This window comes from Peromyscus eremicus, chromosome 8b, assembly GCF_949786415.1.
Source record: "Peromyscus eremicus chromosome 8b, PerEre_H2_v1, whole genome shotgun sequence".
Taxonomy (NCBI): Eukaryota; Metazoa; Chordata; class Mammalia; order Rodentia; family Cricetidae; genus Peromyscus; species Peromyscus eremicus.
In genome coordinates, this window is record NC_081424.1 from 43654342 (window position 1) to 43680284 (window position 25943).

General features: G+C 40.1%; 2 protein-coding genes across 5 annotated transcripts in view; both read right to left on the reverse strand.

The window, feature by feature from the left end:
* Positions 1-244: 244 nt before the first annotated feature.
* Positions 245-25943, reverse strand: part of Epm2a (EPM2A glucan phosphatase, laforin) — a 105052-nt gene continuing 79353 nt past the window's right edge. For 2 of the 4 annotated variants that reach the window (XM_059272739.1, XM_059272742.1), the window contains exons 3-4: positions 11832-12073; positions 245-2042 (exon numbers count right to left, since the gene is read on the reverse strand). In XM_059272739.1, the coding sequence (XP_059128722.1) occupies positions 1765-2042; positions 11832-12073 (520 nt within the window). In that variant the 3' untranslated portion in view covers positions 245-1764. Of the gene's footprint in view, positions 2043-11831; positions 12074-21451; positions 21663-25943 lie in introns of all 4 variants that reach the window. The other 2 variants (XM_059272741.1, XM_059272740.1) reach the window with 2 other exon arrangements.
* Positions 23245-25943, reverse strand: part of LOC131918736 (zinc finger protein 431-like) — a 61235-nt gene continuing 58536 nt past the window's right edge. Inside the window, exon 4 of the mRNA XM_059272945.1 lies at positions 23245-25498. Coding sequence (XP_059128928.1) covers positions 23245-25407 — 2163 coding nt within the window. The 5' untranslated portion in view covers positions 25408-25498. The remainder of the gene's footprint in view (positions 25499-25943) is intronic.

A 25943-nucleotide genomic window follows, 5' to 3' on the forward strand; every position in this document is an offset into this window, starting at 1 on the left:
TCTCTCCCTCCCTCTCTCTCTCTCTCTCTCTCTCTCTCTCTCTCTCTCTCTCTCTCTCTCTTTCTCTCTCCCTCCCTCTCAACCCCTCTCTCGCTACCTCCTCTGAGTGCCTTCATTCTGAGACATCTCTCTCTATTCTGAACACTACTAGAACTCAGGCTGTGGCCTTCTTGTCCCCTCTGCCTCCCAAATCACCATCTCTGCCATCTATTAACACGTTTCTAAAATAAGGAAGAGAAACACATTTAAATACCACACTTTAACTTTTGATGGTATGGGATCTGAGAGACGAACCTAGCTTTGCATCTCATCTCATGGCTTCCATCGACGACAATGGCAGTTGACACGTGTTTTCATCTCTCTGGGCCTCACTTCCCCATCTAAACAGACACAATAACCCATCCCAGAGTGAACTGTGATGGCATTAGACATAGGAAATCAACTGGCACACAGTGGCACTCAACTAAAGATAAGTCCCCTTCTGTGCCCTAATATGTCAGTTGGGGACTGTCTTCCTAGGGATGGAACACAGATCTGTTTCTACATTTTTTATCTTGGGAGGCAAAGTTGTGCTGATATTTGTACTTCTGATAAAACCTAATGGAATAAACCACATGTCTGGGAGGAACAGCAATGTGTGTTATACTGAATTGAGGGTCGGCCCCTAGCTGCCCAACACTGATCTCTGGACATGGCCTCCTCAGGCTCCTTCCACTCATGACCTTGAGATCACACACCACAGCTTAAAGGAGGTTGAACAGAATAAAATGGTTTTCCTAAATTCTTTGGGAAATGTTCAGAACATTGTCCCATTTCTCACTGTAGAAACAACCCCAGGGATAGTGACCTGAGACAGACAAAGCTACATCCACGACAGTCTGCTGAAAAACTAAACGCAGTGAAAGCAGCACCGAGCCAGATAAATTGAATTACAAACTTCATCTTGTTCCTACTTACCATGAGACTTGGGCAAGTCAGCTATGCTCAAAAAGACTCAATTGAAAAACGGTGGTGCTGAGTATGGAAGCATACACCATAACCCCAGTTCTCGGGAGACTGAGGCAGAAAGATCACCATGAGTTAAAGACTGACCTTTGTGTGTTATGTTATACTAAAGTGAGTAGTACAAACTCTGTCTTGAGGGGGAAAAAATAGCAATTAGAAGGCCAGAAGAAACAGAGGGCTAACTACTTCTGCTGTCATGTGAGGAGGACAGGAAAATAAGGAGGTGCCTCAGAGATATTGACAACTATGAAATGGAATAAAGAAAATTATAGAAAGCTGTTGTTTTATGCCCATGGCAAGCTCTTTCTGCGTCATATTCAGGTTTATATACTTTTCCCTTCCACTGGCAAATGTCTATAATTTCAGGTCAGTAAAACGTTGTATGTGTTTGTGCACGTGTGTACATGCTGTGTGTGTGTGTGACACTCACAGTAATGATAAAATCCACATAACCACTCTCGGCTTCTGCATGCCAAAGCATCACAAATCCATAACAGTCTATGCAGGGCCTGTGGAGCAGCAACTGTGGCATCCACTGCACCGCTGCCCAGCTGACTTTGAATTTTTCTCACCTGGCACGCAGTTGCCTTTGAAAAATATTTCAAAGGTAAGCCCTCCCAAGCTGTAATAGGAGGTATGCCCAGGGGTCCTGAGGGCTACAGTCCCCTCAGTTCCGATGGGGTCTTTGTCTATATATGCCTTCCACTAACCACACCCCTGGTTCCTTACTAAGACAACTATGAGAGGCAAGCTGGGCACCTATAAGCTGCATATGGAAGAGTGAATCTTCCCAAACTTCTGAAAGAAGTCTTCCTGTGCCTGGGCCAAGGCGTCTTCATCAATGTAGACTGCAGGCCTCTTGGCCATGACAAAGTACTGCACCTTCCGCAGACTCCAGCCGATCACATAGTGGAGCCAGCCACACACTGCAGCTGTGGATCGGCCCACCCCAGCGTTGCAGTGGACATACACGGTGTGTCCGTTCTCCAGGAGGGCGTGCAGGAGGCACACAGCCTGTGGCAGCATCTGCACTCGGCCTAGAGAGAGAAAGCACGGAACCTATGAGGACAGAGAAACTGTCATGTCACAGCTAGACATTCTACCAATGCACTGCAGCAGAACCCTGAGCTCGGGGGAGATAGGGTGTGACAGTTTGCTTCATTTATTGTTTTCATTGAAAGAAGTAAAACAAATTTAATACCTAAGAATACCAGGGTGGAGAGAGCATCCCAGGGGCAACAGTCAGTTCTGCACCTGAACTTGACCCCAGCTATTCCAGGGATATTACTGCTTTTTGAGCAGCTTCACCATTGATGCAAATTTCTCTACAATGTTAACGACCACGTTTTGGGGGGACAGGGGTCAGAAGAAAGGATTTTAACATCTTTTTAGAAGCATTCACAGAGATTTGGCAGTGGTTTTAGAGGGTTTCAAAGAAAACTTGATAAATCCTGACTCCCTCAATCTCTTACTCCTAAAGTGTCCTTCCCGGCAAATGGAAAGCACATAATTAGTTCACACTGGGTTAGCGACTCAGTCATACTCACTGATTAGATATATGCAATTTACAACAGAGTTTAGGATGCTGATTTTCATTCAAGTACTTGAGTGGCTAACTTACAGTGGTGCATGTGGGATACCCAACCATTTATGCCCCCACAATACAGGGAATACTGACACAGATTTGATTTCTTTCTATGTTATTGGAGAGTTGTGATCATAGTTGCTACTGTCCTCTGGCTGCTATTCTGATGATCAAATGTCTCCTCATCCTGAGAAGTATGCTGTGTCCTGTTGAGCCCCAACAGCTCCTGCATCCTGCTGGGTAGAGGGGTAACCAACCACCAGCCTCTGAGCTCTGAGATGACCATTCTTTCTGATCAGAGGTTCTCGCTACAGAGATATTTAGGGAGAGTGTTTATCTGCCTGGTATTTTGGTGGACAGCAAATTACTTCAGAAGGGAATGAAAGAGGGTGACTACCCAGAATTACTGGATTTAAATGATACATTTACAAACTGGCATTCTCTAGTTTCTCTGTACATCATAGAGAAGGACACAATGACCCCAGGAGGATCTCTCAGGACTACAGAGAACATCTGTCTCGTGTCCATATTGTGGTTCCTGATGGATGACTGAAGAGATGAGCTGCACCTCCCTCACCTGCAGATCTTCACTGCAGCCTAGAATTCTCCCTGGGGCTTTCACTCCTGGGGCATCCTCTTCAGAAGTGCTAACTCCCTGAAGTGACCAGGTCAGGACCTTGGAATCAGGAGCCTGTGCCTAGGAAGGTGGAGTTTTCACAGGAGCTCACCATGGCTCCAAGGTCCCCTCAGTCCCCTACCTAACTTCAGGATTATCATGACCTGAAACAGAAGCAACCTGCAGCAAAGCCATGAGGATGCTCCAGTCTTCCTGCCTGACTTCTGTCAGCCCCTCAGTAAGAGACGGAAAGCTACAGGCACCACCCAGCAGTTCTGAAATGTGTTCACGGAAATGTGTATGAGCGGGCACACAGGGCAACCTCTCAAACTGTCTGTCTGTCTGTCTGTTTCTCTCTCTCTCTCTCACTCTCTCTCTCTCCCCCTCCCTCCCTCCTTCCCTCTCCCCCTTCTCTCTCCCCTGATACCAGTCCCTAAAAACATCTACATTAGGCACACACCAGCTCCCATGATGCTCCACAGAGGCGCAGATGTTAATTTCACTCAATCTGCACCTCTAGTTTCAGCTGAGTAGCCTGACACACAGTTACACAGGGGACCCTCCCAGAGCCACTCCATATCCAGAGCATCACATGGGCCAGTGGGTTGCTCCTGGCAATCTCAGTAACAGGACTGTGTGCTGGATCCACCACTTGTCTCAAGGGATCAGAGGCGGCAAGCATCCAGAGTACGCTGGAGTGACTATGCTAAGAAGGGTGTGATCTGCTCCATCACAGTGAAGTCTGTGAGCAGTTTCTGGCATATATATCAGAATGCCCCTGATAATTCTAGGAACCATGGCTTCTTTCCGTTCTGCCACCACTAGTCCCCTTGGACAAGCTCCCTGTCATAGTTGCCACAGCAGGAATTTAACAGGAATACCTTAAATATACTTTTTAAATCAAATGTCCAATCTATGGAGAGACCAGAGTGGCTGTTTGTAGTGGGAGTTGTGGGGCTCAGAACCTCAGCTAACCAAACTGCCAGACTGTGTCTTCCACAGAACCAATCCAGATGTGTAGCTTGAATTTTCCTGCCTGGCCCACAGTCAGGACAAATCTCTCTCACCTGCCAGTCCCACAGCCACTCAAACCCAACCAAGCAAACACAGAGACTTATATTGCTTATAAACTGTATGGCCGTGGCAGGCTTCTTGCTAACTGTTCTTACAGCTTAAATTAATCCATTTCCATTAATCTACACCTTGCCACGTGGCTCGTGGCTTACCGGCATCTTCACATGCTGTTTCTCATCATGGCGGCTGGCAGTGTCTCTCTGACTCAGCCTTCCACTTCCCAGCTTTATTCTCCTCCTTGTCCCGCCTACACTTCCTGCCTAGCCAATGGCCAATCAGTGTTTTATTTATTGACTAATCAGCAACACATGTGACATACAGAACATCCCACAGCACAGATGGACTCTGTAGACAGATGTTCCCAAAGGGCAGCTCTGCTCCAACAGCCTAGGTGATGTAATACACTTCCCCTTTCCTTTCCATCTGCAGGAGATCATTCAAGAAGCAAGAACACTGTACAGCCGCTATGGAATCAGTGATGGTTCCTCAGAAAGCTGGGAACAGACCAGTACCTAACCTAGGATCCAGCTACACCACTCTTGGGCATATACCCAAAGGACTCTCCATCCAACTAGAGAGGCACTTGCTTAGTTGTGTTCATGGCTGCTCTATTTATAATAGAGAGAAACCAGAAACAGCCTAGATGTTGGCCAGTGAGTGAATAGAAAATGTGGTACATTTATATAACAGAATATTACTCAGCTGTTAAAAAAGAACAACATCATAAAATTCACTGGTAAGTGGAAGGAGTTAGGAAAAAATCATCATGAGTGAGGCAACCCAGACCCAAAAAGCCAAATATGGTACATACTCTCTTATATGTGGATGTCAGCTCTTAAGTCTTTGATAAACAGGCTACAATCTGTATAACCAGAGGTTAGGTGTGGAGGAAGGGACTAGGGGTAAAGGGAGGATCTCCCTAGGGAGGGAAAATAGAATAGATATCTCTGATGGATAGGGAGGGGACTAGAATAGGAGGATCAAACAGGGAGGTGGAGGGAAGAAAGGAAGGGGATAAAGGAGGGTCAGGGAGGGAGAGCCAAACCTAAGGGCCATTTGAGGGGTCATATGGAAACTGACAGTACAGTAGAAGCTTCTTAAAATATGTACATATTTGAAGGAAATCTAAATGGAATTATCAAGTAAAAAGGCCCAACTAGACATTTCTTACCAGCAAAGGAAACTGCCAATGCCAAGAATGGGTTCCATATAATTGAGTTGCTGGCCAAAGGGCTCCACTGAAACCCACAAACAACCCAGTCTATTACCAAAGCGATTGGTTATTCTCTACAAACTGCTAGTAAGGCCCTATTGATGAAGACCCAACTCATTGAAGACAGAGAAGTCCAGGTGGTGCCTACCTAAAGCCTTCACCCGTCCTGACTAGCATTCACGGTACTAGAAGGCACTCTTCAGGCCACCAGAGGAGACAGGTAAAGACCAACCCAGCGGAAAACCCTGGGATCTACAATGGTGTCCTGCCTGCAGGATGTGCTGGTGCAATAGTGGTACAGAAGTTGTGGGAGTCACCAACAGCCATCTAATTGGATTTAAAGCCCACTCCATGACATGGAACCCATGCCCAACACTACTTGGGTGGTCAGGGACCTAAGACTACAGGGGTCACAGACCGAGGGGAAACAAAATACCATTCTTCTGCTAAGGAATGTAGCAATCAAATGATTCCCACTGACATTCCTTTAGACTCATAGATCAGTGTCTTTGCTCAGCCATAATCCAGGGAGGCTCCCTTCTGCAATAGATGGGAATGAATGAAGAGACCCATAACTGTACACTGTGCAGAGAATGAGAGACCTTGAAACATTCAGTCTAAAATAGGATGTCTTCATCAAATCCCACCCTTCAGGGCTAAGGAAACTCTGTGGAAAAGGAGGTAGGAAGATTGTAAGAGTCAGTGGGGGTGGAAAACACCCAAGAAACAATGTCTTCTAGAACTGACACACATATGAACTCACATAGACTGTGGCATAGGGCCTCCATAAGTCTAACCCAGATACCGTCCCAGTTCTGAGAGGAAGAGTGGACACATGCCACAACCCTAACCCAGATCTCCAACTGATAACCGCTTCCATGGGAAAAATTAGTTTTCTCCAGTGGAATCTCATTGGGTATACAGATCATATGTAAGGACAGGCTTCATGCTCAGTCGTAGGATGGAAAAAACAACAAAAACACCTAACTCAATGGCATTTTGGGAGGGTGTGTGTGTGAGAGAGAGAGAGGGCGGGGGGAATGAGAATGCTTTGCCTGGGCTTTTTTTAAGCTTACATATTTTTTGCTTATATATTACAGTTTCCAGTTTTGTCTTTTTATGGGTTCTCTGTGTGTGAATGTGTGTGCCTCTCTGTGCCTCTTGTGCTTTTTTTTCCCCCCACCACCACTCCATTTTTTTTCCTGTTTGTTTTGTCCTATTCTGGTTTGTTTTTACTTTATCTTATTTTATTTTTTAGATGCCTATTTGTTTTCTAAGGAGAGAGAGAAAGGTTGAGGATTTGGATGGGTGGGGAGGCGGGAAGGCTTTAGAAGGAGGTGGGGGAGGGGAGCCCATAATGAAGTATATTGTATGAAAAATTCTATTTTCAATAAATAAAGAAGCAAGTCCACAGCTTAGGAGTTAGGAATGGAATCCTGTGTATCTGAGGGTGTCCTACCACAGGTGCTGACTGTCACTGTCAATATTTACATGAAGGAGCCAAGGCAGAGACTTGGCCCATTGAAATCCTGAAGTGGCCTCTCAAATGCTGCCAACCTGACTCCGACGCCTCCGTTCCGTGCTCCTTCCTAATCTACCTGGTTGCTGGCACTTTCTCTCATCTCAGTCTGGATTCTCAAAATCCCTCCATGTTGCTGTGACCCTGTGGAACTTCAGTGTCTTCCCAGCTCTAACAGTGCAGAGAGCCTGAGAAACCAAGGAATGAAAAGAGGTTCCTCACTGTACAAGAGAGTCTGTGTCAACCAGAGCACACAAAGTTACATTTCACCTCCGTGTGTGTTTGTGTGTGTGTGTGTGTGTGTGTGTTTCACATGAAACTTAATTTGATAAGTTTCCAGCCTTTAAACAGTAAGGTTAAAAAAAAAAAAATCAGATTCTTTTTCTAAAGGTTTACTTGTTATCTTATGTGCATGAGTATTTGCCTCCAGGTTTATACGTGTACCCTATTCGTACCTTGAACCAGTAGAAGCCAGAAGAGAGTGTCAGATCCCCTGAAACTGTTACAGACTGACTGTTGTGAGCTACTATGTGGGTGCTGGGAACCAAACGAGAGTGCTTTGCAGGAGCAACATGTGCTTTTAACCACCAGCCATCTCCCCAGCTCCCAGATTCTTTTTTATGGAAAATATTCTAGCTTTTAAATGTTGCTAACTAAATTGAAAAAATTACAAACCTTATGTAGGTCAACCAAAACACTCCACCATCTGTGTTTCTCCCCTTGAAATTTAAAACAAGCATTGGGTGTGAGTAGATGCTCGCTCAACAATCATTAAATACCTCACTAACAACCAAACAAGGAACAACAGCAAAGCAGCACCACTTGTTTGATCTGAGACACCATTAGACGTCTCTGTTCTACCTGGTGTTCCAAACCTGATACAGGCTAATCTAAGTCTGAGGTGACTAAACACTTCCTAAAAGGGAAGTAGGTGTCGAACAAGCTAAGGTTATTAATAGGAAAAAAAAAAAAAAAGAAGAAGATATTTTTAGTATCTGACACCTTAGGACCTGAAATAAGGGAGGGCAGAAACCCCTAGGGGATGCTTTGCTTTGTCTAAGGTTGACCAAGAAAGAAATCCACACCATGCATGCACATCTTTCCTTTCTTACCCTGGGGTCGGGGGTCGGGGGGGAGTGGCAATATATAACTGTACACATTGTTATTTTACTTAGACAGACTTGTTTTCCACCTTTGAGCTATAGTATAGATGAGAGTCCATCTTATCTGTAACATCCTTCACTAGAAACTTAGAGAACTCCCACCCCTAACTGAGGAGCTATGGGCCCATGACAGCTTCTAGGCAGTCAGTTTTCTTCACAAACATGTCTCCTGTAGTTTGACCAGGCTGCAGAGGATGGCCCTGCACCATATGGTCAGCACAAAACAGACCCCTTGAGTTATTCACAAAATAAACAAAAGAGAATACAATGTGGGAAGGGTAGAAGGTGAAGGTGTGCATGCAGGTGGATCTGGGAGGAATTACAGGGAGGAGTGAGGGTGAGTCTGATCAAGATATGTTTTATGAAACTTCTGTTTTATAAAATTCTAATTCTCAAAAAATTAATTTTATGAATTAATAAACTATTTAAAAAAACTTGTGACTAATCCTACAGTCCACTATAATCTAGTTAGTAGAGATTCCCACCTTTGGGTGTCTATCTAATACAGGAATTAACCTGCCCATATTCCAAGCTACTCAATGCCTAGAAAGCTCCAGCTTGCCCAGCTTCTGGTCCCATGGTCAGTATCTCTGCATAAAGAAAGAGATGAATTCAGCCTGCTGAATGAGAGAGTGACCGACCGAGGCTGTGGTAACTAAACAACAGCCGGAATCTTAGAGCTCACTGGGAAGGGAAGAGGCTGTTCCTGGAACAGAGATCAACCCTGAGTCTGACTTCCCCTGAGAAGGGAGTTCTAATGAGCAAATGCAGTTTATTTCACCAAGGTAAGTACTGGAATTCAGAGAGTTTTCATTTCCCAGGTGAAAGAGACAAACCACATTTTACAAAAGAAGAAATGAAGAGGATGATGTCTGAGCATTATACAAAATGTACAACAGGGAGTATGGGCAAGACAATTGATTGTAGCAGGTCTGCGACAATTGAGTCTAACACACTCTCCTTTGCAGACTTAACCTGACGGCAGTACACAGCAGCTCAGAATGCTTCCAGACGGATCCCATCTCTCCCCTAGAGTTCTAAAAATACCCCGGTGGATTAATCTGTATGTGCATTGGTTTATAACTGTGAGCTCCATAGACTAATCTGTTGGTAGACCATCACCCTAGCACTCAGGAAGAGTTAAGTCTTTGATCACTTCTCCAGGTTCAACTGAAGTAAAGGAAGACTCTATTCAGTGTCAGTTTGTCCTGCTGCAGTTGGGGGTGCCAGAGGGTGCTTCTTGCTCTCACCCTGTTGCTGTGCTAGCTCTACATGGGAGCTGGCCTTAGATGCAGTAACCTGGTGACCAGTGACACCCCCAAAATTCTTCGAACACAACTCCAATGGGTCCTAGTGGATAGACTCCAGACTACTGAACAAACTGCCTATTTGTCAGCAGACCCTTCATTTAGCACAGCATGGGATGCAGAGGGGTGAGCAGCAATTAGAATTAATAGCTCAATGGCTCCCTGCCCGTTGCCCTCATATTTACCCTGATGGGCAACAATGCTGTGAAATTAGAACCACAGAGGCCAAATCAAAGTCTCTGTGTGGGCTACAAGGGTCCTAACAAATCTGTGTCTGTTTTAAAACCAGAGAGCCCATCTGTGCAGAGCAAACCCAGCCAGTTTTCAGCTGATGCGATTTCTATTTGGTTTGGGGGTTAGTCTTGAGAAAAGGCAGGGCTCTTAAACTAGGCCAAGATTCATATGATCAGAAGACTAAGAGAAATAACCAAAGTGCCAATATCTCTCCCCACCTCAGGGAACATAAATTATATCTCTCTTTAATGATGGTATAGTTCAAATCTACAGAGGGGATAGTGTCTGGTCAGGAAGATCAGCTGACATCTTTGAAGGGCCAAAAGTGGCCAGTGACACAGGTTTCCTACGGTCCTCAAGGTGTTCTTCTTTACAGACCACTGGTTGTTGGGAAGATAAGCTATGACCCTCAATTCTCAGCTCTGCATAACTCTAGCTAATCATGAACACAAGGCATTGAAATCATGTCCATCTGTATAGTCTGGCTGAGGTGTACGAAGAAACACGTCGTTGCTGCTTCACAGCCTGGCTTGGGGAGCAGTGCTGTGGGTCGGACTGCCACCCTCAAAACCTGGTTGTGACATGACTCTTTCCAGTCTGAAGACCTGGTCCCACTACACACAACCTTTTGTACCTGTCTCTCCCTCTGCAAAACGGAGGTGACTACAATGTCTACCTAGAACCTGCTGAGAACCTGGTGAGTTAAAGGATGTCAATCATGAGTGGGCTGGAGGCATAGCATACCTGGTACAGAGAAAGCTGAGGGAAGAAATGTTTTCTGGCTTCTTAGCGAGGCACCCAGAAGAGCAAATCACTTCCCTCCCCAAACCAATGCACTCTCTACAGCTCTCTGCTGCCCTCTGCTGACACATTGTTAATACTGTCATCAGGATGTGGTTCTCTTACCTAAAAAGTTACCCCTAACTCAGCAACTGTCTATCATATGTATATATGGCTCTGCTAGAACTCCAAGCTTCTGTGCCTATGACCCACATTGCACTATCTCTGTCCAAGCCAGGCCCACGTCAAATGCCATAGAATTCATGTAGCCTGCCTACCTGCCCTCCTCAGAAGGAAGCCATAAACCCCAGGGCACATCATATTATTCATTGTCCACTCCCCCCTGTACTGTAATTTGTTTTGAGATGGCCTTACTGCATCTACTTATGTCACAACTGTGACTTATTTGTCTCCGCTTCCCAAGCAGCAACCAACCATGGTAACCCATTCATAAAGACTGCTCTCTGGTACTTGATCATTCAGTGACGACTCTCTACCATCCTCCCCATAGCACCCACACCTCATCTCTCACATTATCACCCATCTTACTGCACCCACCTCACTGGATGGCCAGACACAGCTCCAAGCTGTCCGCGCTGCCATGGAAGTAGACTTTTGATGAAAACACTAAAGCAAGAAGAACCTTGGCATTTTCCAGTTTCTCATCCTTCCCCCTGCTGTAGCTACTCTCTAACAGTTTGACATTCTTACTGTAGCCCAAATCCTGGTGGTACTTCCACATCCTCAGTTCCTCAGCCACACTGGTCTCTCAGTCCATAACATGCCACATCCTCTTCGCACACCTCAGGCAGAGTCTTGAAATCGCTCCTTCTTGCATTCTCTCCCAGCTTGTCCTTTCACCAGTTACTGCCTTGATATGACCTCAAACACCACTTCCTCAAAAGGATTTCTAGATCATCTACTCAAGCTCTGCAGAAGAGGTGCGATTCTTTAAAACTAACCCATTATGCTTTCAAACTCCTATTTTTGTTCATTCCATTAACACTTGCCATCCCTCAGGGACTATACACTCCTTGTTCCCTGACACCAGCATAATGCCACACACAGAGTAGATATACAATAAATATATATTATAGTACATGTATATATTATAAAGGATATATTCAGTATACATAGTATAAAAAATTAAAGAAACCATGTAAAACAGAATCCTGTCAAAGTGTCTAAAGACATATTAACTCCAAACCCTTGAATTAATTCCATCTTTATAATTAATATTTAACACATTCAATTACAGATGACTAAAAGATAGACAATAAGCATGTCTCTGAAACAAGTCCAGCAAAGAACTAGACTGCTTCTTCTGACCCTCACCCTCAGTGCTCATGTCTGGTGTGGGCATCCAGATGTAGGCCAAGCCTTCTTCCTTGTACAGCTTCATCATGGTGTCTGGAGTCATGGGTTCAGGATAGCGGTTACAGCCTGAAGAATTCTGGATGATATCCCACTCGGTCTGGAAATTCATGACAGCTGTAATTCCTAATTCATGCTTCAGTTTGATGGTCACATGTTCTAGTTGGCGAGGGCAGCTACCCAGCCAGATATTTGGTAGAATTCTAAAAGAATGAATGGGATCAACAATTACTGCTGCTCTAACTTGAGATCTCAGTATCTGCATACAACATGTATTAGTGAAGTACAAGTAATCTTTTAATCTGATGAGGAAAAGTTGCATTTTTTTAAGGATATAAGAGACAATACTATTTTTTTTAAGTTTCTGAATTGATCTTGAAAGGAAAATTAAGACTTCATCAATTAGCAGGAATGGACTCAACAGAAATCGTAGTACCTTTTAAGAGTGAGGAAATTTCCTCATTGTGGACAGAAAATGAACATTGGCAAAGAGCTTAGAGTAGTTTTTTAGGAGAGACTGGCAAGTGATATCCCAAAAGTAAGAGACTTCAATTTATAAAAAGAACTAATTGGGTCTTTTCTCACATTGTGCAGGGAACATCAATATCTGGAGCACCTACATTCTATACTGATGCAAATAAATCGGGAAAAGCAGCTATATATCAGAAAATTTAAGTAAAGTGGCTCAAAGCCCTTATGATTCTGTTCAAAAGTCAGAATTACATACTATTCTCATGGTATTATTAGATTTTTCAGAACCTCTTAATATAGTTACTGACTCTCAATATGCAGAAAGAGTTCTTTTACATCTCTAAACCGCTGAACTTATTCCTGATGATTCGGAATTAACTTTGTTATTTATACAACTACAGAAAACAATCAGGAATAGAAATCATCCCATATATAAAAATCACATATCAGATCCCATACAGGTCTACCAGGTCCTCTATCACAAGAAAATGATGAAATTGACCAGCTATTAGTAGGATATGTACTAGAAGCCTCAGAATTTTGTAAGAAACACCATGTTAATAGCAAGGGTTTTAAAAACAAACTATCACTTGGCAACAAGCCAAGGAAATGTCCTACTTGTTCTTTGTATAACCAAACTCCACTACCTTAAGGAATTGACCCAAAGGGTATTCAAAGAAATGAAATTTGGCAAATGGATGTGTTTCATTTTGCAGAGTATGGAAAATTAAAATATGTACACCATGCCATATGTAAGTATCCAGAATTTCAATGGGCAACTGCTTTGAGTTCTGAAAAGGCAGATTCTGTAATTATACATCTATTAGAAGTTTATGGCCATCATGGGAATATCTATACAAGACTTACAATGCTCCAGCATATGTCTCTAGTAAAACTAAACAGCTTTTTGCATGTTACAACATAAAACATATTACAGGTATACCACACAATCCTACAGGACAAGATGTTATAGGCAGATCTAATTGCACTTTAAAAGAAATGCTTAATAAACAAAAAAGGGTAATAATAACCCTTAAACATAGATTCAACAATGCTTTATTGACTTTAAATTTTCTAAATGCTAATGAAAAGGGAACAACAGCTGCAGAAAGACATTGGATGGATAATAGAAAAAAAAACTGAACTAAATCAGCTGATATACTTTAAAGATGTGCTGACTTCAGAATGGAAACCAGGATATGTGTTACATTGGGGAAAAGGTTTGCTTTTGTTTTCACAGGAGTAGAAAAGTCATGGATGTCATCAAAATTGATTCAATTTGAACAGAAGAGACCTCTTGATTAGGAGAGGTGATAATCAATGTGGTGATTCAACCTGATGAAAGGGAGAACTCACCAAATTAGGGTCATGGCAGGGTTTTGTTTTTGTCTTTCCAGAAAAATGAAAACATCTCATTGAGGAATCTAAAGAGCTTTGAACAAATGAATCATCGAAAAGGAGTAATCTTACCTAATGGTATATAATACTCCCTACAGGGTAAAATTTCATACACCTTTCAAAATGTCTATTTTTGCTGGTCTCTACAGACATGTTAAACAGGTGGTCTTTATGTAGTCTTGACTCAATTAAAAACCAAAGCTGGCTTTGGAGTTAGAGTGTGGCTCGCTCCTTCTCTAAACCCAACCATGTTTGTTAAAAGAAAATTCATATCAAAATAGCCACCTGGTATGGAACAGAAGAAAACCAAAATCTAGGGACCATTATATTGTCACTAATAACATAGCCCTCTAATTTATTTTAAATCCTTAAAACGTTTTTGAAGGTATAAGTACTATCTCAAAATTTGAAATTTGTTTATACATTAATGATATTACAAAGTACTAATTCTAACCTTAGGTTTCATGTAGCTTCCTATACATGATTTCAGGCTTAAGTTCAAACAGATATTTAGGAATTATGCCTGGATATCCAAGATATATTTAATATATCATGGTCCTTTACCCTCCCTGAGATTTACAGCATATAGCATTTAGTATCTTTAAGTTTTCTACAGTGAACGATAAACATTCCTAACAATGTCTGAAGTCTCCAAAAGGATAATGGGGCCCCACAAAGATGATTTTTCCTGGACTGTGATAATGCCACTAATCTGATAAACATTATCCAAAGATCATCTTTGGACTACAAACTACTCAGGACAATTCCAAGGTGGCTAGCTGAGATAATCCACACTCATGCACTAATCTCAAATGATGTTCTTCCAGGACTTGACCATTGTTTCTGTTTTTTCAGGTCCCCTAGAGACGCAATCACCCCCTCCCCACCTAGACTACAGGAAGTAATTTTAAGAACATGACACCCACAACTCCAAACAGGATGGATAGCTTTTGGTCTTTCACTGGGTTATGGATATTTGTCATCGAGTATGTGTGGGTGAGGGGTTGGTTACAAGTTGTTATTGGATATGGTCAACAAGAAAGGGGGATATAATAAGATAAAAAGGAAGATTATTGAATCTACTTTTTTAAAAAAGCAACAACTAGTCTTAAATATTTTACATTGGTATGGATTTTTGTATATTGATACAAATTTAAGGTTATCATCCTTATACTGTTCCTTTCCTTCTATTTTTGCTTAAGGTATTACCTATACAGCTCGTACCTATACAGCTTGTCTAATTACACAATGTGAAGTTTTAGTCCTTAAAAACTATTTAGGATAATAAAGAAATACAGGTTAATAGTCACCCATATCTAACGGCCTTATAGTGATGTTAGTTAGGTTTTCTAGATATACAGAGATACATTTCAGATAGATAGGTAATCTTCAAACCTACTGAGTATAGCACTTGAAACATTTTAATAACTTCTACTATTCTCAACTTCAGACATGACTGCTCCTGGTAACACTTAACTACTTTTAAAAGAGGATGGACATCGAAGAAACTCTACATAGAGTTTGCTTTCTTTGTGGCATAAGCTAGCCGTTAGGAAAAGAAACTGCCCTTGCCTTGACTGACGACAGTATGCTGTCCAAGCTGGACAAGAGGACACAAAGAAAGTCGACTGTTGAAATTTGTCAAGACAGGATGGGACACTACCCCAAAATGTCCTGCTTCTAAAAGAGTCTATCAGATATTCTAGGCCTGCAGGCCAAAAAGGGAAGCCTCGACGTTGCAGAGAAACTTTTGGTGACTGTTGAGGCAGCCAGCTATTCCTGTCATTTCTCATAATTTTTGAAGTTGCTTATTTGCACTTCCTGTTTACTCAGGTAATATTATTTCCTTCTCAGGTCTTTGATTGGGCTGAAGACTAGACAGTTACAGTTCTCCCCAACCTTGGCAAAAGGTATATTAGGTACAAAATTTTGAACTCTTCAGAAGAGGATGATTAATGTTAATGGAGTAAACTTTATGAATTTGCCAATTACTTATGGACTAGACATTGAGAATGTATTTTTTACTTGATAATTATTCTTGTTGTATGTAGTTTCATCTTTTTTAAGGTTACTACCTTTCCTTTCTATCTGGACAATAATTGATAATAATTTTTATTGTATACAATTTTACTATGTTAGAGTTAGACCCTTTCCCACTTAATTACACAAAAAGGGGGAAATGCCATGGGAACCCTGTCATCAGTCCTCTAGCCAATTAGAGTGCTTTGGTCCAAGGGTCAGGGTTTACATTAGGGATGAACATGGCGAAGAGAGGGGGTGGGCTTTTACGAGAGCCAAGAAGCACTGGTGCTGGGGGTTTTCTGCAGCAGCGTGTAAGCCACCTCGGTGTGTATCTTATATTCTATTTTGTAGGTTTAAAATAAACATTTTAAAGAAATCAGTAACAGTAAGCCAGCACAATTAAATGTTTTTCCATGGTGTCTCTTCACGGCAATAGAACACTAAGACAGGTGACTTAAAGGGAGAGGGCAGTATCAGTTTTCTTTAAAAATATCAGCTATCAGGAGAGAGAAAAACAGACAGAAAGAAAGAATATTGCCATTATTTTGTCAAGTATGATTCTACGTCTAAAATTGCTCAAGGCTGAGCCCCAAGCTAATTTTCTCACTCTGTAGCTCTAAGTTGAGAACTTCCAATACCCAACAATTTCCTGGGTGATGTTGCTTATTCAAATTTTAAATCTTCAGAAATGCTTCTCTAGAGACTCGATGAAGTCCTTAAATCATTCAGATTAAGATACGCAGGTGAAGGAAAAAACAAATAAGAGTTTTGTTTGTACTTGCAACAGACAAGAAGAAAAGTAACAGAAAGAAAATGATTCTGGTGTAAAAAATAAGAACAAACTCTAGGACAATGAAAAGTATATTTAACCCAAAAAGATAATGAAAACTTATCAAAAGACATGTAAAGAACAAAAAAAAAAAAAAAAATGAAGCTTATCATAGCCATTAATCAAAAAATCTATTATCTTACATGTAAATGCTACCAAAAATGTAAATACTTCACAAACCAGCAAGCATAATGAATGTATAATTTAACACATTTATATAATCAAATTCACATATAAGCTTATTCTTCACATATACATTCTCTCCAGAATGAAGGGATAGATACTGTATTTCAAATTCCAGAATCACATCATACAGGAATTAACTGAGGTTAGTGGTGCACATTATTCATATTCACCAGCATCTCTTGGTATTCCCTTCAAAGATGGAGGACCAATCGTCTAACTTTAGACGTGTCCCACTCAACTCGCTTTTGTTAATAAATGAGCTTAAGTGACAAGTGCCACTTCCCACTGGGTACATTTAAAACTGCATGCATGATTCCCTGCGTTCTCTTCCCCTGCTGCAGTGATTGAATATGCATGTGAATGTGCTTCTGGAACACTGAAGCTACCCAGAATTCCAAGCTGCAGTCATGAGAACACCTGACCTAGAGAGCAAAGAGATTGCTATGTGGATCCAGTTGGGACTTGTTACCTCAGCAACGCACCTGCCTGGTTTTGGTAAGACAAGAGCTAAGTCCTTAGTGGCTTGAAATCTCTAACATGCAAGACAGAAACTGGGCAGCTGGGTTGCATTTGCAGTAAGGTCCCTTCACATTGACTTTAGAGCAGTGTTGTGTGATAGTCCTGATTGCATTCTGACAATAAAGTTTGTTTCAAATCAGAGGGCAAAGCTACCCACTAACTAACCAAAATTAACCAGAGGTTTTGGAGGACTGAGGGAAGATAGAGTCCAGAAGTAGTGTGGGAGGGGGGGGGCGATAAGAGAGGATTTCAGTCCCTTTGGATGAAGGAGATAGGAAGACATTGATCGCTTATCACCACTTCTCTGATCATTGAGGTTCTTATCTTGATATGCAACTCCCAATTTGTTATTGATTTAAAATGAGATAAATGCACCAGAGCAGTGGTCATGTACTGGGTCAGTAAGCTTTGGCAGATGGTGGCCATGTGCACCTGGAAGCTTAATACCAGTAGTGTTTCCGAGCATCTACAGTGCAGAGGCAGGGCCCACCATCAAGACCAAATGTTAATAACACAAACATGGACAAAAATAAAAACCCTGCCTTATAAAAATAAAAATGCCACTGAACTCCTTCCCCTTTGAAGAGAGGAAAGCAACATGGAATAAGTGTAAGCTCACGATATCTCACCAGGGATGTGGGGCTCAGAGTACATGCTGTTCTGTGTGCTCATGCTATATTTTAAAATACATACATGTGGGGCTAGAGAGATGGCTCAGTTGTTAAGACAACTTACTGCTCTTGCAGAGGACCCATGTGCAGTTCACAACACCCACAAGGAAGCTAATGACTGTCTCTAACTCCAGCTCAAGGGCTTCTGACACTCTCTGCAGGCTTCTCTGGGCATTGCATACATAAGGGGCACAGAAGAAATACTCAAGCAAAATACTATATATAAAATTAAAAGAAAAGAATCTTTAAATATTCATATGCATAAATATAAGAAAGATCTATAGTGAAATAGGAGCTCCATATTAGATACCGGTAAAGCACTCTCATGTTTACAGCTGTAGGGGAAATGGTGTTACATAGAGCCAGACAGACCAAGTTCAAATGTCAGTATTAGTACTTAGCAACAGTCACATGACTTTAGGCCAAATCATTTCCCATCTCTAAGCTTCTGATGTGCTCATTTTGGGGATACATATAAAATTAACTAAATCACAGAAATTCTATACAAAATAAGTACAGTTAAGTACTAGTGTATTTGAATAAGGGACTCACTGATACACAAGAACCATGAGTACAGTTTATGTCAAGCTATAATATTAATACATATTGATCAATAATACTGACAAATGACTGTATCATACTGACCAAAATTCATTTTCATTTTTTTGTTTTCTTCACTTGAATGCTGCAAGGTATAGAGCAGTCACTTATTTTTTAGCATGAATTCTGTTGGCTTTTCATTCCTTTGTCCTTTCTTCTGTCTGCTCATTTTTGCGTTCTCTCTTTCGGCAACTCTTGCTGTTATTGATGTGAACATGAAAACAATCGACTCACTTCAAATGTGGATATTTCTCGTCCTCAGTAGAAATATCTCAAAGGACTTAGTCATCTTTCTAAGCCCTATTTAGCAGATAGGGAAGGTAACTTTTTTTTATATTTAGATTCTTATCTAAAAGGCTTGTAGCCTTATGGAAATCCTTATTTATATATTAAAGGTTGAAAATGAAGGTAATAAAGTAAAAAGAACTATGGTGCTGGAAAGATGGGCATGTGATTTCTTGACCTCAACGAATTCTGAGATAGTCCACTGGGCACAGTAGACTAAGAGAAAGGTCACATGCATGGCACTCACACACGTCTAGACATGTCATGGGCAGGACAATGGTCCTGAGGACTTAACTTTCGCACAAGTGTTCAAACTTCACAGCACCTTGTTACTATCTCTTCCCTCTGCTGAGGAATGGGAACAGGATCTAGCTCCATCTAGAGACACATCCAAGTTTCTACTACTCTTTGGAGACCCCACCACCAGGATCCTGCAGAATGCTTGTGGAATGGTAGTGTAGGGCTTCCATATATGTACTCTGGAGCTGAACTGAGCACACTAAGTCATCCCATGCTGTGGTAAAGGGAAGCAGGAAACTCATTTATATAATCGAGTAACATAACCTTTGAATAGTGATGAATATTTCCCAGGAAAAAAAATTTAGGTGGACTGGTAAAAATGTCAAAATGGCTATTGACGACAGGAAAATTGAATTTCAAACGTTACTCAAGAGTTCTCTTAAATTCTGTTCTCTTTGAGTGAGGGGCATTTAATATTTACCTAGTCATTACATGCAAAAATAAAGTGGCTGACTGATTTTCCTAAAAGGTTTTGCAATTGGCATAAAAACTGAAAAACAGTTCAGAAAGGTATGCAAAAGGTAAACTGACTTGAGCACTGGGAAAAACAAAACAAAACCGCTTCCAGAGGCAATATATAGGACAGCAATGTTCTAAAAAGGGTACTGGGGTATTATTCTGTCATCCCATTCAGCTCTGCTCTTAAAATAATTTTTTAAACAATACAGAAAGCCAAAGAAAAAATTAGGCCAAAGGTTAACATTAGATAGAAAGATATATAGATAGGTAGGCAGGTAGGTAGGTAGGAAGATAGATACAGACAGACAGACAGCTATGTATCTGACATTGTATTTCTGATGAAAATAAGTCATTACAACCACATGCCTGCATCACAAATAAATAGCCAACTCTATGTTAAATATTTCCAACATTTTTCATAACCTACAGGACTCTTCCTCCAGTAATATGATGAGTGAAGTTCTACGGTTAAGAAAGACTATTAAATGATACCTGATTCTTTTAAAAAAAAAAAATGCTGTGAACCCAGGATACAGATAACTAAAGATAAACTTTGCAGCAAGCATGTACTAAAAGACAGAATGAGTTATACATAGAATCAAACTTAGTATTTTATGGGTCATGTAGATAAAGGCTGAGGCTTGCTAGAAACATACAAATCAGTGCTAAACAGACAGCCAAAGTGTCCCTTAAGGCCATTCTGTTTCCATTCATTCTCACAGCACGTAATGTGGTCCTACTTGCATGACACACTGGAAGTGATGAGGTGCACAGCATGCTTTCTTTAAGTGTAACTCAGCTTGTAGTTCACTCAAAAGGATAATTTGACACCATTAAAAATTCATTTTTATTCATCTCATCTTGTGTCCAATTTTCTTTTGGTGGTAGTTTAACTAGTTTTTAATATGAAGGATTTTAAAGTAAAAGTAATTATTGAAACACAAAATTTACAGAAAATCTCCTCTAGATAAATGTAAGCCTATAATTAACGAACAAATGGTATGACGTAAAGTTATGTTACAAATTACATTATAAGACCCCCGGAGAAATATTTATGAATAATTTACCATAGATTTTTAAGTTATGATAGTTTTTTGTCCGCAGGATTATAGATTATTTAGAAAGGTCAGATGAAATTCTGTGTGCCAAACTAATGTTAATAATCAGTCAACCCCGAATGAAGTGAAAGTACCTTTATTAAGGCATCTATTCACCAGGATCCTGTATAGAAATTACCGATTTATCTATATAACTCTATTTCAGACCCACTGGCCTGACACATCTCAGAAGGGGTGGGAGGAACTTACTGTATAAATTTTAGTTCCTTTTATTCTTTTTCATTTGCAATAGGATTCAATTTGCCCATTTTACACTATACTTTGATTAAAATGTTTACAATCTGAAAAGAAGACGATATTTCAGTGATGTGATCTTTAATCTTATTTGAGAATTGGTGAGACAACTTAGTGGGAAATGTCTGTGGTGTGCATGGCTGGTAACATTACCTTGATCACCACATGAATATGAAACAAAGTAGAACCCTCAAAGTTTTCTTCCTGTCTCCATATATCTGACATAGCCTAAAACCTCATAATCACATTACACATACACAACAGATAATTTAAAAAAAACAAGAACAAAAAAAAAAAAAATAAGTCTCATTGACATTACATTATCTGGCATCTTTGGATAATTCCCTTAGAAGGCAGTACTTCCAGTTGAAGGGCCAAATGGATCACTGATGGGGACATGAAGATGTATTGAACTTCAAATAATATATACATATCCATAGTACATCAAGTTATACTGTGAAATATACAGTTGATTGGTGATTATCCTACCTTATATTTCTTCCAGAGAGATGAAAATGTGTTTTGGATACACACATGAGGTACTCAATATTTCTTACATGTTTCTCTTCTGTTAAACATTTTAACATTAACATTTTCAAACTATGTTGACAAAACAGCAAATGTTGGGGGTATATCATCTGCCCTTGGGCTTCTACTTAGGAGGATCATGAGTTCAAATATATCGCAGACTAATTACAACCTAGGATGGATAACAAACAACATCTTAAGGGAATTTGTGAAAATATGAGAAACAAAACCAAAGAGAAAAACCCACCACCCTTTCATAGACACCTTTACTTGAAAAATATGATCACACATGGCCTGATATTTAAATAAACAATGGACTACTTAGATGATGGGCATCACATTCTATACATTACAGCAGAAAAATATCTATCTCTAAGTGAAAGCACAATCAAAGATGAACAAAAACCACAGGAGAAATATAAGGACCATAAATTGACTAAACAGATTTGTCCCACTTTAATAGGTTCCTCAAATGTTGCAAAACAGAAACCACAATGCAGTGATCTCCACCATCAGTCTTGAGTGAACGTGGTGTGTAATTTGCTGTCTTCAAGGCTTTGATGAATTAAGGTTTTTTTCTTAAACTTGAAGACAACTCTGATGTCTAAGTTCTTTACAAAATCATTTATATGAAAAGGTTTCTCCTCTTGCATGAGTTCTTCCCTATTTCCTGACATCAAGATGATATAAAAAGGCTTTAAAATATTTTAAAGGGCTAGAAACATGTCTGAGCAATTAAGACAAGTTCATTCCCAGGACCAAACTCAGGTTTTTGAAAACTTCCTGTAATTTATGGTATATGAAGCTCCCAGGGTCTAACCTTCTTGGGAACTAGAGTGCAGTGCACACATTGACATCACATAATTGAAAACTTTAAACAAACTTTTTTCTTGTGTCTTTCTCTTCTAAGCATTCATTTTTGTAACACAGGTATTGAAACTTTTAAAGGCTAACAAAATTTTTCTCCATCATGGAGTGGTTCATGAAATAGAATGTAATAGAATGCTAGTATGTAGTCTTAAAGTCAGAGAAATCAGTCCTTCTCAGCTCATGGTATTAGGAAGATTTAGGAAATGCTGCTCTGCTGAGGAAATATGTCACTGGGGGTGAGCCTGGGAGTTTCCATCCACACATCATTTCCAGCTCCTACTCTCTGCTTCACGGTGCCAGTTGAGAATGTAAGATGTTAGCTTCTTGTTTTAGCAGCCAGCCATGTCTGACAATTGTTGCCATACCACTTTCATAGTGATCCTTTATCTCTCTAGGGCCAAATTAAGTTTTTTTATGAGTTGATTTAGATATTACGTTTTGCTACAGCAACAGAAAATGTACTAATACATATCCATAAAGTCTTGCTCATGGGTTTATTTCCTGTGAATGAAGAGAAATATGAAATCTGAAAAAGTTAATTTATAATTTAACTTAATAGGTCTTTTGTCTGTGAGAGTTTGCAGGTACCAACAAAATAGTGATATCATAATACTTGAACAAATTGTTGACAATTGCCAGACTTTTTTTCTCCAAAATCAATAATCTTGTGTAACTGAATGTAAATATGTTGGCTAAAGATTTTACCAAATCCTTTATAGTCAGATTCTCTTTGGTATGTTTTTTTTTTTTAGATCCTCAGAGAGATTAATGTGATATGCATAGGCTTTAACAGCCTAATTATACATTGAAAGTTTTACTCTTGTATAAAGACTACCATGACTTGCAAAACTTTGCCATACTGACTACATTTATTTATTGGGATTCTATGCAGTATGATTTTTCTTGTGATTTTGAAGACTAGTGATACATGCTAAGGCTTTGCCACACGGATTACATTCATAGGGTTTCTCTGCAGTATGTGTTCTTTTATGAATTCGAAGATGACTATGACATCTAAAGGCTTTACCACATTGATTACATTCATAGGGTTTCTCTCCAGTATGTGTTCTTTTATGTATTCGGAGACTATTCTGATGTGCAAAGGCTTTACCACACTGATTACATTCATAGGGTTTCTCTCCAGTATGTATTCTGTTATGAGATCGAAGATTACTAGGACATATAAAGGCTTTATCACATTGATTACATTTGTAGGGTTTCTCTCCAGTGTGTGTTCTTTTATGCATTCGAAGATGACTACGCTGTCCAAAGGCTTTACCACATTGACTACATTCATAAGGTTTCTCTCCAGTATGTGTACTTTTATGTATTTGGAGACTACGTTGACAAGCAAAGGCTTTATCACATTGATTACATTTGTAGGGTTTCTCTCCAGTATGTGTTCTTTTATGTATTCGGAGACTATTCTGATGTGCAAAGGCTTTACCACATTGATTACATTCATAAGGTTTCTCTCCAGTATGAGTTCTCATATGTACGTGAAGAATACGGTGACATCCAAAGGCTTTACCACACTGACGACATTCATAAGGTTTCTCTCCAGTGTGTGTTCTTTTATGTGTTTGAAGTTTACTGAGTTCTGAAAATCCTTTATCACATTGACTACATTTATAGGGTTTCTCTCCGGTATGTGTTTTTTTATGTACATGGAGACCACTTTGACATACAAAGGCTTTACCACATTGATTACATTCATAAGGTTTCTCTCCAGTGTGTCTTCTTTTATGTCTTTGAAGACCATTGTGATAGGCAAAGGCTTTATCACACTGATTACATTTAAAGGGTTTCTCTCCAGTATGGGTTCTTTTATGATTTTGAAGATGAATATGTTGGGAAAAGGCTTTATCACATTGATTACATTTGTAGGGTTTCTCTCCAGTGTGTGTTCTTTTATGTATTTGAAGTTTACTGTGTTCTGAAAAGCCTTTATTACATTGATTACATTTGTAGGGTTTCTCTCCAGTATGTGTTCTTCTATGTATTCGGAGACGACTTTGATGTCCAAAGGCTTTACCACATTGATTACATTCATAAGGTTTCTCTCCAGTGTGTCCTCTTTTATGTCTTTGAAGACCATTGTGATAGGCAAAGGCTTTACCACACTGATTACATTCATAGGGTTTCTCTACAGTATGGGTTCTTTTATGATTTTGAAGATGACCATTCTGTGAAAAGGATTTATCACATTGATTACATTTGTATGGTTTCTCTCCAGTATGTCTTCTTTTATGTATTTGGAGTTTACTGTGTTCTGAAAAGCCTTTATTATATTCATTGCATTTGTAGGGTTTCTCTCCAGTATGTGTTCTTCTATGTATTTGGAGAAGACTATCATATGCAAAGGCTTTACCACATTGGTTACATTCATAAGGTTTCTCTCCAGTATGTTTTCCTTTATGTATTTGGAGATTCTTTTGACATACAAAGGATTTATTGCAATGACTACATTCATAGGGTTTCTCTGCAGTATGAGTTCTTTTATGTTTTTGGAGATTATTTTGACATTCAAAGGCTTTACCACACTGACTACATTCATTAGGTTTCTCTCCAGCATATGTTCTTTGAAGACTGTTCTGATGGGCAAAGATTTTGCCACATTGATTAAATTTGTAAGTTTTGTCTCCAGTATGTGTTCTTTTATGACTTTGGAGAGTACTGTAATATGCAAAGGCTTTATCACATGGATTACATGCATAGGGTTTCTCTTCAGTATAGGTACTTTCATGTATTTGTAGATGACTGTGATATGCTAAGGTCTTAACACATTCAGTATTTTCAGAGAGTTTCTCTCCAGTATGATTTCTTTCATGCCTACCACATCTTCTAGAACTCTGAAAATGATTTTCAGTATTCTGATGTTCCCAACTGTAGCCTATAGCAGTCAGGTTCCTGTAGGTCTCCAGCATCACATCTTTGTATAGCTTCTTCTGGGAAGGATCCAGCAAAGCCCACTCTTCCCGATCGAAGTTGACATGTACATCGGCATACGTCACTGCATTCATGTCCTGGCTTCCCAGCTCGCCCATGCTCTCTGCTCAGCTCCTTGCAGCAGAACTTGCACAGCACACAAAACCAATTAAACCGGCTCCTCTTCAAAGCCAAGCCTGAATTTAGTTCCTTTTAAAGAGAATAAATATTTGCAAATAAAATAAGAGGGACTACTCAGCTCAACACCTACACTCCTAAATTCAAGTCCTCACCCTTCTCCAAAAGATTCAAACACAGAATGAGAAACTGGAAACTATTCATGACATAGTACTTCAGAAGAGGAGATGTATTCATATTTTAAGGTACACTGTTCTCAAAAATGTCCAAAATAAGCCTGTTTGTGAGACTTGAGAAATAGGTAATAAAGTTATATGCATCAAGAATGGAATGCTGGGGGCTGGAGAGGTGGCTTAGTGGTTTAGAACAACTGTTGTTCTTGCAAAATTGAAACCCAGCTTCATTTTCCAGCACCAAAGTGATGGCTTACAACCATGTATAACTCCAGTTCCAGGGGACATGATACCCTTCTATCGCCTCCCTGAGCACCTGGTACACAAATGATACACATATATAT